General features: G+C 38.7%; 1 protein-coding gene across 1 annotated transcript in view; it reads right to left on the bottom strand.

Moving 5' to 3' along the window:
• Positions 1 to 15663, bottom strand: part of GRIP1 (glutamate receptor interacting protein 1) — a 491773-nt gene that overhangs the window by 115582 nt on the left and 360528 nt on the right. Inside the window, exons 6-8 of the mRNA XM_044679204.1 lie at positions 10218 to 10365; positions 8051 to 8220; positions 126 to 281 (exon numbers count right to left, since the gene is read on the bottom strand). Of these exons, the coding sequence (XP_044535139.1) occupies positions 126 to 281; positions 8051 to 8220; positions 10218 to 10365 (474 nt within the window). The remainder of the gene's footprint in view (positions 1 to 125; positions 282 to 8050; positions 8221 to 10217; positions 10366 to 15663) is intronic.

Genomic DNA, 15663 nt, shown 5'->3' with positions numbered 1-15663 from the left:
GAGAGAGAGAGAGAGAGAGAGAGAGAGAGAGAGAGAGAGAGAGAGAGAGAGAGAGAGAGAGAGAGAGAGAAAGAGAAGAGATTTAAATAGAAACCAGGAGGAAAAAGAAAAGCCTGGAACATTACGAGGGTTTTTCGGAGGAGTTGGTTTCTGGAATTTCCAGGCTGCCATCCTGCAATGGTCAGGGCGGTAGGTGTTATAATGGTGATAGGTGAGTAGCCTGTTGTGGTTGTTGGCCCAGGGATCCCAGGTAAGTTGCCCGTTGCTCCTCTGAACTTTTTCTGCCCGCATGAAGGGATGACAGGAAATGGGAGGGGGGAAAGAAGGGGAGGGAGAACCAAAAAAAGAGGAAAAGGTAACTGAATTGTTCAAATAAAGAAAAAAGTAACCAAAAATGAAAGCGGTTTGCAAAGGAAAAAGATTTGTTTGCCTTTTCCCTTTTCCCCAGTGGTCAGCAAAGCAGGTGATTAACATCTGGGATTGAAACCTTTCATCCTCCCAAGAATAATGCAAGCTTTTCTACAGACCATTTTTCTTCCTTTAAAGATGACTATTGAATCAATTTCTAATCTCCCCCTGTGCTTAGCTGCTGAGATTAAAAACATTTTTTAGCTTAAAAGTCAACCCCATCAAGATCTATGACACACTATTAGTAATTAAAGATTTGCGAATCACCGCCAGTTAACAGCCCTTGTATATTAAGAAAAAGAAAACTAGGAGAGATAAATCACATTCTCTCTTGATTCAAGTAGTTTACATGTCAGTCACTACAATTTACTGCTCTGACATTTTAATTTAGCCAACCTCTATCACTGCCATTTGATTATCCTTAACAATAAACTATTTCTACTGGGATCTAGGCTTCCAATAATAAAGAAATCTTGGGCTGTGGTATGATTTTATGTGATCCTGAGCAATGCCCTTTTCTCTTGAAATGAATATTTGATTACCAGACTTGTTGTTTCTGAAGATCTCAATTCATTTTTGACAATAAATCATATTTTGAGGGCAGAGCTTCTCAATCGTTTTAATGTGATGTTCAGTGGCATTTCATTTCTTTCTTTAAACAACATACTCTATGTGCTTTGCTATCAGGATTTGTTTTCCTACCCAGAGATTTAGAATACAAACAATACTGATCACTGGTATACTTATTGATATTCTCAAAAAGAATGAGATTACACTGATAAAGATCGACTCATACATCTTTCCACTTCGCCTGACTCTCAGGTCATGTTTTTCATTGTTAGGAAATCTATCTATAAATACTTATTGCTTGTAACACCAGTTTGGAAGTCGAACCCTCTCCTTGCTGGGTTTGGCCATTTAAATTGCATATTAATGATCACATTAGCCTCAGAACTGAGGAAAGTACTCATTAACTCCAAAATTGCTCTCATCTTCCATGTTGTAGCCAAGCCAGTGTCTTTTACAGTAGATGAAGTGGAGCAAGCCCTTATTTAACAGAAATTTCCCCCACATAATTTTAGTATTCAAGGGAGCAAGTCATAAATCCCCCTCTGGGGAATAATATTAACCTATATTTCTTATAGCTGAAAAGCTACTCATCATCATAGTTTCTGTTACCTTGTTCCTGCTGATACTGTGTCATGAAACTTACGAGTGGGAGGAAGAAGGTGAAACAGGAGAGAATTGGAGACAGTGGTTAGAAAAGCAAAAAGAAAACCAGGAAAGGGCACTATTGTGGGAGCCAAGGAAAGAGAGCATAACAAAGAGCCATGACTGATGGTATCAGATGCTGCATAAAGATGAAGCAGTTTGGGGATGGGGGAAAAGGTCATGGGTTGTGGCATTTGAAGTCAATCAGTTAACAAGTATTTATTAAACTTCTCTTGTGTGCCCAGAACTGTGTTAAAGTGGGAAGTCAAAAGACAGAAGAGACCTTGAGGCTAAGAAGAGCCCTTTGTCATTCAGACACCAAGACTTGCACCCATGAAATGATTAGAGGAAAAAAAAATGTATAATAAAACTCTACTCCTCAGTAAGGCCTTTCTACCTATGACTTTGCTCTCATCTCCCACCTGTTCTAGGGCCTTTTATTGCTCATTTACATTCATTCTTGCATTTTCAAACTATTGCTTTTCATTGGCATTTACCACTTGCCTAGAAATATGCTCAAGTCTCTCCTAGCTGAAGAAAAATTAAAGAACCCTTGATTCTGTAACATCCTTGTCTCCTCAACCAAACTATTGTCTTCTTCCTCCTTCCCAAGCACTTAGAAACTTAGATCTTTTGGGGGTGGGGTGGGGGAGGGTGGGATGATCTCAGTGTTGGGTCTGTTGAATCTACTTTTATTTTTTAAAAAATTATTTTCTTCAACATTATATTAAACTGTACAGCTAGTGTAATAATGGAGTCTAAAGATTTCCACTTGTTTCTGCTGTGGCGTTGGCTTCTAGACATCATTCCTGGCTTTCTCTTCTTTTACAATTTTCTTCCCAGTGGTGATGCCACACACTCCCATGGTTTCCCCAAGCACCTTGATTCAGAGGATTCTTAAATCTGTATCTCTAGCCCAATCTTTTCTATGAACTCCAGGACTGCATTTCCAGCTACCAGATAGTCTTTCTGGGTTTCTCATCCATCTTAAACTCAACTTGTCCCAATTTTCTCTTCTCTTCTCTTCTCTTCTCTTCTCTTCTCTTCTCTTCTCTTCTCTTCTCTTCTCTACTTCCTCTCCTCTCCTCTCCTCTCCTCTCCTCTTCTTCTTCTTCTTCTTCTTCTCTCTCTCTCTCTCTCTCTCTCTCTCTCTCTCTCTCTCATTTTCTCTCTCTCTCCTTCATAATTTTCACTGATGTCATCACCATTCTTTTTGAATAGATATAGATATCACACTGCCCATTTAGTCATTCAATCATGTCCAATTCTTGATAACCTCATTTGGGATTTTCTTGGCAAAGATACTAGAGTGGTTGGCCATTCCTTTTCTAGCTAATTTTTCATTTTACAACCATCTCAAAACTCAGTTATCTCTGGTTCTTCTCTCTTCCTCACCCCCCAACATCCAATCAGTTATAATCAGTTATTTAATCCACTCAGTTCTACCACCAAGAGCCTCAAAGGCAGGGACTAACCTACTCTATTTCAAACTATATGCATTCATGTTCCAGCCAAAATGGACTATTAGACCAGGCATGGTGGTGCATGCCTATAATTCCTGATGCTGGAGAAGTTGAGGCCAACATCTGGCAACTCTAAGCTGCAATACAATTAAAGCCAAGTGGGTGTCCTCACTAAGAGAGGCATCAATATGGTAAGTTCTCTAGCATGGAGGACCATCTTGCTGCTTTAGGAGGCCAAGGTAGGAAAACTGGAGCAGGTTAAAGCTTCTGTGATGATCATTATTGTGATCACACATGTGAGGGGCCGTTGCATTTCCAGCCTGGGAAAGAGAGGGAGCCCAAGTCTTGAAACAAAAACAAAAACAAAAAAATGGAAAATCATCCCTTGTCTTATCTTTTCTTCCTCCTGGAATCTTGTTCCTGGATCTTTCCTGGAAATCCTGGAAACTTTCCCCATCTCCAACTGCTGTAATGTTCTATTTAAGGTCGAGAGAAAGGATAAGGGTGTGGGACGAGACATGCCCGGGATCTCTATTCCCTTGGAGGCGGTGTGGAAGGACCATGGCTGAGGGAGACAGCCATGTGGAGAAACACGTGGTCAGAGTCAGGTTAGATTAGGCTTAAATCTCTATAGATCTGCTTTTTCTATTTCAAGTGATTATTAGTAAACTTTATGGAAAATAAGAACCTGCAGTTATTAATTTTAATCTAACAACATCATCCCTGTCCACCTCACCTTCCTGACAGCTAAAAGTGATGTCTCCCTGAGATCTTTCATTTCTCTTTTGGCTCTGACTCCTCCTATGTACTTATTACATTCTGAATTGGTTTATGGACGGTCCTCTTCCCATCCAAGTATGTCAAAGGAATGCCATATAGATCTTTCACACCATGATGCTATGAGAAAGAAAAACCACGAAAGGAACTGAAGGTGTTAACTTGACATAAAATTGTTAATTGGGGTATTTGGAGGATTTTTTTTAAAAATGGGCTGGGTGGGGTGACTGTGTTTATATTCTAGCAGGAATGTAAAGAGATTTTCATAACATAAATAAGCTGGGAAAATAGGATTTGCTTTATAGAAAATAGTTTATTTTTTATTTTTTTTTTTAATTTTTAAACCCTTAACTTCTGTGTATTGACTTATAGGTGGAAGAGTGGTAAGGGTAGGCAATGGGGGTCAAGTGACTTGCCCAGGGTCACACAGCTGGGAAGTGTCTGAGACCGGATTTGAACCTAGGACCTCCAGTCTCTAGGCCTGGCTCTCAATCCACTGAGCTACCCAGCTGCCCCAAGAAAATAGTTTTCCAAACAGTTTAACAGTACCGACTGCATTCTCTCATAGTGAGGGATGCCTGTATGCTACATTTACAAGAAGGTTAGTAGAAGGGAAAGTATGAGATAGGACCAGAGCTACCATCTAGGATTTCTTAGGAGATTCAGTGTAACCCATTTCCCTTATATTTTGTGGTTGTTCATTCATTTCAGTGACCACATTTGGGTTCTTCTTGGCAAAGATACTGGAATGGTTTGTCATTTCCTTCACCAGCTCATTTTAGAGATGAGATAAGGAACCTGAGAAAAATAGGGATAAGTGACTTGCCCAGGGTCATCCAGCTAGTAAGTGTCTAAGGATGCCATCTAACTGTCCAGTATCCTGGCGTATAAATGGTATCAGATGCAAGAAGGTATGTAGGATGACAGTGCAAAGAACACTGGTCTCAAGATTGAGTCTTGACTTTTCCTCTTACCAGCTGTGTGCCCTTGGTTGTGCCCAAGTCCCTCTCCATGGTTCTGTTGCCTTATCTTTCACAGTGGGATAAAAATACCCAGATGCTTCCCTTAGAGAGTGCCATGAAGAAAGCACTGTGTAAATTCCATAGTACTACATAAATGTGAATTATTATCATGCCAACTGTATGCTGAAGAAATATTAAGGTTTTTTCTTAGTACATGCAGTTTAGAGAGTAAAATCAGCCACTTGAACCGAGTTGTAGGATAAATAATTTTATCCCTTTGTCAATACATTGGGAAATTGCTTAGAGCAAACTTTTTATTATTGGAGAGAAGGGAAAATAAAGAGGAAGAAGAAGAAATTGGCTTAAGAAAATAAAAAACCATTTAGAAATTGATCTGGGAGTCATTAATGGGGGAATTTAGATAATATTACATTTCTTTGACAAAACAGCATTACTAGAGGAAATATACCTTCCTTTTGGTGGAGAGGTTGGGAACTATGAGGACATGATCATTCCAGTGCTTAACTGTTTTTTATTTCTTCGTTACACAGGAAGGCTCATTAGGCAGCCGAGGCAGGGAGGAAGATATTCAGAAAGAAATATAACAGAAAAGCTAAAGTCATCAGTAAAACCTAAAAAACCAAATAAACCCCAGCATCACTCAAGATATCATATCATGTTGCTTGACTTCCTCTTTCCCCTATCCCTGCCAACTCAATAAGGACTTCAGAGTGAGCAACTAGGGTGCCAGACCCAGAGACTTGCCCTACGACATTTTCTAACTGTGTGGCCCTGGGCAAGTCACTTAACCCCAATTGTCTCTTTTGTCTTGGAACTGATCCTTAGTATTGATTCTAAGACAGAAGAGGTTTTTTTTTTTTTTTTTAAGACTTCAGAGTATTGTCCCAAACCTTCTTTGTTAAATAGTCTTTCCACTCAGTCAGAATGTCAGAAAATACCATTGGCACCGTGACCTGTATGAATGTCCTGCAATTTGTTGTCTCTTCCGAACCTACTACACTTTGTAGATCCTTATCATTTCCTTTCAAATATTTTAAAGGATGCTGGATATATTTTTTTAATTCGGATAATCTGCCTGCACAGCATACTTTCTGCCCTTTGTTCAATGTGCAAAATTAAAAATCTGATAAGAATGATGGGGTACTGTGGATTTCATTAGCTCCAGGCCTGTCTGAGCTCTATTTAATTAAAATGGTTGTATCCAGCTGATGCATTCAATATGGAATGATCTACCCTACCCACACATGCCCAGCCCCAACACCCCTCCTTGTACTGTGGAGAACTGCTTCCAGAGGTGGAAGGCATGTAATACAAATGAGCTCTCTGCACCCAAGAAGGCAACCCAAGAAAAATTTGCTATCTTCCTACATGTACAGAAACATATTAATTCTTTTTGAGACATAATGATCAGCACCAAAGGAGGTCTGTGGGTTTGTGGAATATAAGAAAAATAAGCAGCCTTAGCTTTAAATCAAATTTTGAGGGGTTTGTTTGTTTTTGTTTTGAATTCTAAAATAAGAGAAAAATCTTGAAAACAAAACTATAAGAATACTTTCCTGGTTGGGCAGTTAGGCGAGTCAGGAAGACCTGAATTCAAATCCAATCTTAGGTACCTACTAGCTATGTGAGCCTGGGCAAGTCACTTATCCTTGTTTGCCTCAGTTTCCCCATCTATAAAATGAGCTGGAGAAGGAAATAACAAACCACTCCAGTATCTCTGCCAAGAAAACCCCAAATGGGATTGTGAAGAGTCAGACACAAGTGAAATGAATAAGCAACAATAACAACATTTTCTTGGTTGCCTTTTAGGGCATAAAGTTGTTGTTCTTGCTGCATCTTTTTGACTCAGGATGCTTAGATGGACCTCATTTAAAAATTAGTAGGCACATGTGAGATTTTTGAACCCAGAATCTCTGAGATTCTATTTTATTCTTGATATCTAAATATTTTGTATTGAGTAATTGAGTAATACCATATTGAGTATTGAGTAATACCTCACAGAGTAATACTGTAGAGGCAGCATAGGGCACTGGCTACAGAGAGCTGACCGTGAAACCAAGAAGACTTTGATTCAAATCTTGCCACCTAAACACACCTGCTGTGACCAGGAGAAAGTCATTTAATTATTCAGTGCTGTAGACAACTCTCTAAGCCTGTAGGTTATTGAGAAAGTGCCGGCCAGTGTTGTTCACTCAATTTGGAGTTATTTATATCAATAAAGTAGTCAGAGGTCCAGTTTCTGTCCCTATTAGCATGCTTTGCATTTATTGATTTCACCAGAACACATATCCAATCCCAATTATTCACTTATCAGACAGTGAAATGTTCCATCTGGGAAGGGAGATTTTTTTTCTCTCTTCCTGAGAAAGAATGGTTTCAGAATTGAGAGCAGACCTGACAAGGAGGTGCTTCTCTTTTGCCTGGTCTCTAAATACTGGAGAGCACAACACCAGCCAGACTTTTGAAACTCAGAGAAATGGGTTAGTCCATAAGGAATGAAGACTAATGCCTTGACTTCTTTGAAGCATTTAGATACCACCCTTAAGAATTAGGAAGGAGTGTGGGAATATATTGCAGCAGTGTCAAAACATGCATTCAGGTTTGGTTTGTACAGATTTGTTATTCTACATTTAGGGAACAAATCCAGTATGAAAAATGCTAGGATGGCACCCCAAGCCTGGAATTGGGAGGATGTGGGTTCAAATTTGGCCTTAGGTACTTCCTACCTATATGACCTCAGGCAAGTTATTCAATCCATTTGCCTAGTCCTTGCTCTTCTTTCTTAAGTTTTGTTATTAGGACAGAAATTAAAGGTTTTAAAAATGCTAGGTATTTCCCTTCTAGTTGCTCCATTGTCCATTGGTTTCAGGGACTTGGTTTACATTAAGCAAGACTTTGACAGATACTCTTAAAAATATTTCATACCTCAACTTTAGGATTTTCCAGAAGGCATATTTAATCAAACCACTTGAAAAAGGGGACTTGCAAGATGGATGATGATTAATTCACAATCAATCATTAAGCATTTATTAAACTCCTACTATGTGCCAGGCTATGTGCTCAGCACTGGGACGATAAATGAAGTAATTAATAATACTGAAGATTCCAACTCAGCTCCATTCCAATTTCATATTTTCTGGGACAAAGTAATAACTGTGAGGAGACAATAAGAGGTAAAAGAGGATTTGTCCAAATGGCGATTCTTACCGTGTTCAGGTCCCTTCAATGCCACTCGAGTCTGGTGATAGGGAAGGATCTCAAGTTTGACCTGGTCTGTGGTATTGGCAAGGAATTGGGTAGCTTCTGCCATTGTGCAATGTTCCATGCTAGTTCCATCGATGGAAAGAATATGGTCCCCAACATGCAATGCACCACATCTATAGAGAGGGAAAAAAACTCAGTCTGATAAAGTATGGCCCCTGTTTGGAAGGGGACTTTTAGTTTCTTCATATTGCTCATGAAAATTACAAGAGATCTTTAAAGGAAAAGTTCAAGTGTTACAGCCATCCAATGTCAACATTTTAAGCCTTTTCATACAAACCTTATATACAAAAAGACATGAAAGGTTGGAAAAAATGGAAAAATTCAGGAAAATAAAGTATTTTTCTCAGTTTTCCAATTTTTAATGGGGGGAGAAGAGATACTTGAAAAGAATTTGGAAAAACAATGTTTTTTTCTACCTCCCCTTGAATTTTTCCAGTTTTTTTCCCATTAGGTCTTCAAATCTCTACAGAGGAGTTGGTAAGCACATGATATCCCAAAACAGTACTCAAAGAATTGGAATGGGGTAGCTGACTACTAATATATATGTGAATGACAATAGAATAATGAGAACAACCTGAGGGAAATATTAGTAAGACCCCTCTCACACAAGTGCCCAGTTCACCATTTTCTTCTTGTTTTGTTATTCCAAAGTTAAACATTCATTAGAAGAGAGACCGTAAATGATGATGGAAATTATGCACGATTCAAACAAGTGATGAAACCAGGGTTGGCATGGTGACTTGAGGGTTAGATTGGGACAAGGGGGAGGGAGCTAGCTGCTACATCTTGCTGCACTCAAGGAACTGGCTACTGGATGAGTTGAGAAATGCAAACACAGCAGTCAGCATCCCACGTACCAGTCAAGTGGACAGCTCCTTTAACTGGTTACCCCCTGTGGAATGGGAAAAAAAAAACAGAGGGAGAAAATTAAAGCATCCTGCACCATTGAACTGGAGAGCACCCCTGGATCAATGGCTGTTCAAGGCTTTAATGTAGGGTAAGACCACAGTGGAGCTGTAGACTGACCACTACAGGGGTTTGCTGCTCACAGCTCTGCTGTGAGACGGGATACTGAGAAGAATTGGGATACAGGGAATAAAGGACCAGGAACATACATGAGAGCCTGGCTCCTAAAGCACATTTCAAAATAAATTTTAAAAAAGTTCCACAGTTTTGGTAGCCCACCTCTCAGGGCAAAAAAAGTGCTTTTAATCATCCCTTCCATCTGTAAATACAGTTTCATTTGGATGTGTGAGGTCATTCCAAATGGAGGAAATGAAGTCTTTCTTCTCAAGAACTGTAAAATGATTTTGTAGGTAAACCAGTCTTTCTCCCCATCAACCTCAGCAACATTCTAAAATATTAATTAGAAGAAAATAAAAAAAAGCTAAGGGAAAAGAGTTTCATTTTTATTGTGTTGTAGAAATGAGAAACGCACCTTAAAGGGACACTTCAAGGTTGTAAAACCTTAAGATTAACATACCATGACAGCCATTTCGCATTGCAAAGCTTCACTTTAAGGATTCCAGCCAGGTAGTCAATTTTTTTTTTCATTTAAGGAAAATAATAAGATTTCATGGCTATAGGGTTTAATTCCTTTGGATATTTCACTGCATGCTACATCACAAAGAAATGCTTGGCTTCTCTATGGCAGTAATTGAAGGTTTATGTGGCAATGTGTGGTAGAAGAGTTTGTTTAGTATTTTTTTAAGGCTTTTTTTTTGCCTAGATATGGGAGGTTCTGGGCTCAAATCTGATCTCAGATACTTCCTAGCTGTGTGACCCTAGGCAAGTCACTTAACTCCCATTGTCTAACCCTTATTGCTCTTCTGCCTTAGAACCAATACATAATATTGATTCTAAAACAGAAGAAAAAGGTTTATTTAAAAAACTGTGCCAAGTGGTCAAACCAAACATCTGGGAAGAATCCTTTAACTGAGACTTACATCATGGGGTAACTGATAGGGTGGGTGAATTTTGAGGCCCATCAACAGTGACTTTTCTCTTAAAATGAAACTTGTAGAAAATGGGAAGGAAACTTTAAAAATTAAATTTAGTCTTTTTTTAAGTCATGCACCTTGGAAGACGAGGTATCTTCGTGGGCACTCACCTGTCAGCAATACTTGCAGATTTGATTTTATCGATGATGATGACTTGCTTGTTACAGCACATCGAAGTACTCAATGCAACACCAAGGCTGGAACCGGGGGTTTTGGCAACTTCAACAAGTAGTGGCCCAGAAGCTGTTGCCACTGAATCTGTTGGAAATTTAATGTAAAAATGAAAAAGAGGCTAGCACTGATCATAATTCAATCATACAAAACTATGACAGGCACAGAATATAACAAAGGTTTGAGCAATGATGTCCTTGTGTCATACCCTTCATGATAGATACCTCTTTGACAACATATTCTTATGCTTTTCTGATTCCCTTGAGTATATTTGGGTCATAGACTGCTGGAATCCCTTCACAGATAGGTAGACTCAGTGGTTACAAATTCTCAATATCATTCTACTTTTGTACTCCTCTAATTTCCTTGTATTTTATATCTAGTTGAAACTTGCCTCCATGTAACTTCTACATGGCTCAGCGTTCTAGATTTTAGAACCCCCAAATCGAATATCTCTTCATGATGTTAGTCCTTCAAACATTCAGTCAGATATGATCCCTTTCTCCAGTTATCTCATTGAAGAAAAGGCATAAGATTATATTAATATTATTTGCAGATGCAACGACAGAAAAATTTGTTCAACATCCAATTCAATCCCATAAACATGTATTAAGTGAGATTCAATGCTGAGGTCCAGTGATACAAAGATAAAAGACAAAATCAGCCCTTTCTTGGAAAGAACTTACCTACTACCATCAAGAAAAAAACATGTAAATAGATAAATAAGTATATGTAAGCTCATTTGAGGATGGAAAGAACTCTAAAAATTAAAGAGCCTGGGAAAGGCTTTCCATAGGGAACTAGGTGGCACAATGGATAGCGCACTAGCCCTAGAATCAGGAAGACCAGAATTCAAATCTGGCCTCAGACACTTAATAGTTAATGACCCTGGAAAATCAATTAGCCTCTTTCTGCCTCAGTTTTCACACCTGCAAGATAGTATAAATACAGCACCTATTACCCAGGGTTGTTTTGGAAAAGGTTAAGATGAAACAATTTATATGAAACATGTTTCAAACTTTAGAGCACTGTTTATAATGCTAGTTACAATTACTTTTATATTATTTATATATAATTTATTATTAATAATTATCAATAATAATAATAATTCTAGCCATCATCATAGGAGGTGGTATATAAACTGATCCTTGAAGAAAGTTAGATTCTAAGAGGTGGAGGCAGGAAAGGGATGAACTTGCCAAAGGTATTTACCATTATAATGGCAGATGAACAGTGCAGATTCTGGAGGATTTCCCTAGAGTAAGTGCAGTCTTCAGTTAGTACCTATTTGCACATGACTCTGTGCTGATTGCACTAAGACCCAGAACACTGTAGAACTTATAAGATTCCCAACTACACAAAAGACTTAACAATCCATAAAGGAAAAATCCAAGTAATTGAGTAAGCCTATTGTCCAGACTATAATGTGCAATTTAATATAAAGCCCAAAAAATTGGTCCATCAATACTTGTATCTTTGAAAGAAACAGCAGAAAAGGCATTGTTAGGTTTTCTTCACTGTTTGATGGACCAAACTCCATCAATGAAAATACACAGTTGAAGAAGTATTACGTCTTCCATGTTTAGCAGAAACAATACCAGAAGATGTACAAATCTCTCACTAAAGGAGGAATTAATTAGCGCATAGTATAATTTTGTAAAGAGCAGTTAGGTGGCAAAGTAGAATGTCAGGAAGATTCAGCTTCCTTCCTTCCTTCCTTCCTTCCTTCCTTCTTTCCTTCCTTCCTTCCTTCCTTCCTTCCTTCCTTCCTTTCTTTGTTTTATTTTATTTTAATAACAAATTTCCACACACATTTTCCAAAGTTATATGATTCATATTGTCTCCTTTCCAAAGTTATATGATTCATATTGTCTCCTTCCCTTCTTCCCTTCCTGCTCTCAGAGTTGACAAGCAATTCAATCTGGCCTGTACATGTATTTTCACTCAAGACATATTTCCATATTATTCATTTTTGTAAGTGAATAATCTTATAAAACCAAAACCCCAAATCATATACCCCTATAAATAAATGATAAATCATATGTTTTCATCTGCATTTTCTTCTCCAATAGTTCTTTCTCTGGAGGTGGATAGCATTCTTGGTCCCAAGTCCTTCAGAATTGTCTTGGATCATTACATTGCTGTTAGTATTGTTATAATGAAAATATGGGGACTCTTTTTGATACTACTATACTTCTAGGGGATAACAGTGCCCAGGTAGGACCCTTAATGGTCTGGTGGATGGGTAACCCTTTCAGGTCCCACCTGGGATTGGATTAATTATTAATATTGGGCTCTAATTAGCCTTGGATCATGTTTCATCTGACTGCGTTGCTCCCTCCCCAAGGGTCATGATATAATGACCACTCAGGAAGGTACTTAATAAAACTTTATCTATTGATCTTAAATAGGGAAAAGAAAATTCAGGAATGGTTTGAGGATAGGAGACCCTGTCACACTAATATCTATGAACAATAATCCCTCAGGACTGTAGGCTGTCATTTCAGCAAAGCTGGAGCTAGTGTTTCACACTCCTCTGGTTCAGCTTGGCCACTGCCAAACCAGAGAGGGCAATCTGCTCTGTTAGTACAGATATTGTGATTTCTCTCAGCTTCCTTGTTATCAGTTTGTGATATGTCAGCCTTGCACAGCCTTCAAGAAGTAACCACCCTTAAGGAAATCCACCCTCTTCTTCTTATACCTCCCTCCTCCCAGTTCCCACCTGGGTCCCAGAAATCTAAATAGCTATGATGATTCAGATGCCTAAAGATCTAAGGAAGTTCAGAGAGAACCAATGACCCACAGTCAGGGATCCACAGATCATGCTCCAAGATCAAAGATCAATGGTCCAAGCTCAAAGTCCAAAGACCCCAAGACCAAAGACCCCTCTCAAATGACTGTTAGGGGTATTTATATCCTCAGGCCTTTGCTCCTGTCCTCACAGCATCTGGGAACATTCCGATGTCCCCAACTGTCTCCCTTGTCAATCAAGGTGAGACTAACAATCCTCAGAGTTTGAATATAGCAGTAGCAGTCTATCAAAGTTGATCATTCCACAATATTGCTGTTACTGTTTATAATGTTTCCTGGTTCTGCTTATTTCACTCTGCTTCAGGCTATGAAGCTCTTCCACTCTTTCTGAAATCCTCCAGTTCATCATTCCTTACAGCATAATAGTATTCCATCACCATCATATACCACAATTTGTTCCACCATTCCCCAATTGAGGGACCATCTTCCTGAGTTCAAATCTGTCCTTGGATACTTACTAGCTGTGTGATTTCTGAGCAAGTCATTTAACTCGGTTTGCCTCAGATTCCTCATCTCCAAAATAAGCTGAAGTAAATGATGAATCACTTCATTATCCTTGCCAAGAAAACCCTAGATAGGGTTGCAAAGAGCTGGATATGACTGAAATGACTTAACAACAACCATTGCTTGAGTGGTAAGGTGGAAAAATGGTTTTTAGTAGCTTAAGATTTATTTTAGAACTAGAAAGACCTTGAATACATCCAGATTATATGTGGGCTATATACACTGGCCGACATTTTCTTGGAACTGCAAACTTCTTATCTTTTAAAAGTTAAGTTCATTTATTTATTGATTTAATTTAGAATAGTTTTCCATGGTTACATGATTCATGTTCTTTCCCTCTCCTCCTCCCACCCCCTCCTATATCTAATGAGCAATTCTACTGGGTTTTACATGTCATTGATCAGATCTATTTTCATATTATTAATATTTGCAATAGAGTGATCATTTAGAGTCTACATTCCCAATCATATCCCCATTGAACCATGTGATCGGGTAGTTGTTTTTCTTCTGTGTTTCTGCTCCCACAGTTCTTTCTCTGGATGTGGAGAGTATTCTTTCTCATAAGTCCCTCAGAACTGTCCTGGATCATTTGCACTGATGCTAGTAGAGAAGTCCAGTACATTGGATTATACCACAGTGTATCCATCTCTGTGTATAAGGTTCTCCTGGTTCTGCTCCATTTGCTCTGCATCACTTCCTGGAGGTCGTTCCAGTTCATGTGGAATTCCTCCAGTTCATCATTCCTTTTAGCACAATGTATTCCATCACCAACATATACCACAATTTGTTCAGCCATTCCACAATTGAAGGGTATCCCCTCATTTTCAATTTTTTTTTGCCACCACAAAGAGCACAGCTATAAATACTTTTGTACAAGTCTTTTTCCTTATTATCTCTTTGGGTGATATGGCTGTATCAAAGGGCAGGCAGTCTTCTAAAGCCCTTTTGGGCATAGGAACTGCAAACTTCTACAAGACTTTTTCTATCAAGTTCTTGCAATGGATTTTGTTCTGGCATCCCCTTTATGGCACCAAGACCTTTTGGTAGACATTGATGTGCAAGGGGAAGTCATGGCAACAGCATTTGTGCAAAAAAAAAAAAAAAAAAGACCTAAACTCAGAATTTGTGCAGCTGCTTTGTCCCTATTCTTCATGCCAAATCATACTCATGGAAACAAGGAATTACTTGCAATCAAGGCCAACAACCAACATCATTTAGAAAGTGCTTGACATCCAGTGACAGTCTTCACCAGTCATAGCATTCATTCAGGACTTACTCAGATGCTTTTTCCTAACAACAAGGAGAAGTGAATTGTATATTCCCAAATGCTACTGCATGTAAGCCACAAAAGTCCTTATAAAAAACGGCATTTGAAATGCTCTAGGGGCAGTGATTGGCTTAATGGATGGAGTACCAGGCCTTGAGATAGGAGGTTCTGGGTCCAAATCTGACCTCAGAGACTTCCAAACTGTGTGACCCTGGGCCTTACTGTTCTTCTGCTTTGGAACCAATATTTAGTATTGAGTCTAAGACAGAAGGTACAGGTATTAAAAAATGATCCAGCATTCTTCTAAGATATCTAGCAAGATACATAGGAAAGTCCAAGTGATATGGATGGAGCGTACATTAAAGATGGCAGGAGAGAAGAAATAGACATGCCAGTTGGAGAAAAACAAACAGAAGAAAGAAATCAAGTTCACAGCCCTTGACAAAGGATTAATTCATCATGTTGAAGTAAAGCATGGGTGTGAAAAATGAATCATACAGATATAAATTATTCATGGTTAAAGAGGTTTCAGTCATTAAGATATTTACATCAACAGTAAAGCACTTATGCACTGCAGTGATTTATGGGCTACTATAATTATGTAAGATACACTGATGACTGTTTGCATGGAAAGCACTCTAGATTTTTTTTTTGTTTTGTTAATCAATTTTCCTTCTGAACAGTGCATTTCAATCAGAGTACAAGGCTTGATTAAACCCCACCCAAAGCAGCCCAATGATTTTTTTGCAAGTTAATACTAAAGAGGCCTGGCTAACACATCCTTTAGATAAACAGTATGAAGA

Source organism: Gracilinanus agilis, chromosome 5 (genome assembly GCF_016433145.1).
Source record: "Gracilinanus agilis isolate LMUSP501 chromosome 5, AgileGrace, whole genome shotgun sequence".
NCBI lineage: Eukaryota > Metazoa > Chordata > Mammalia > Didelphimorphia > Didelphidae > Gracilinanus > Gracilinanus agilis.
This window is presented reverse-complemented; position numbering and strand designations above follow the sequence as displayed.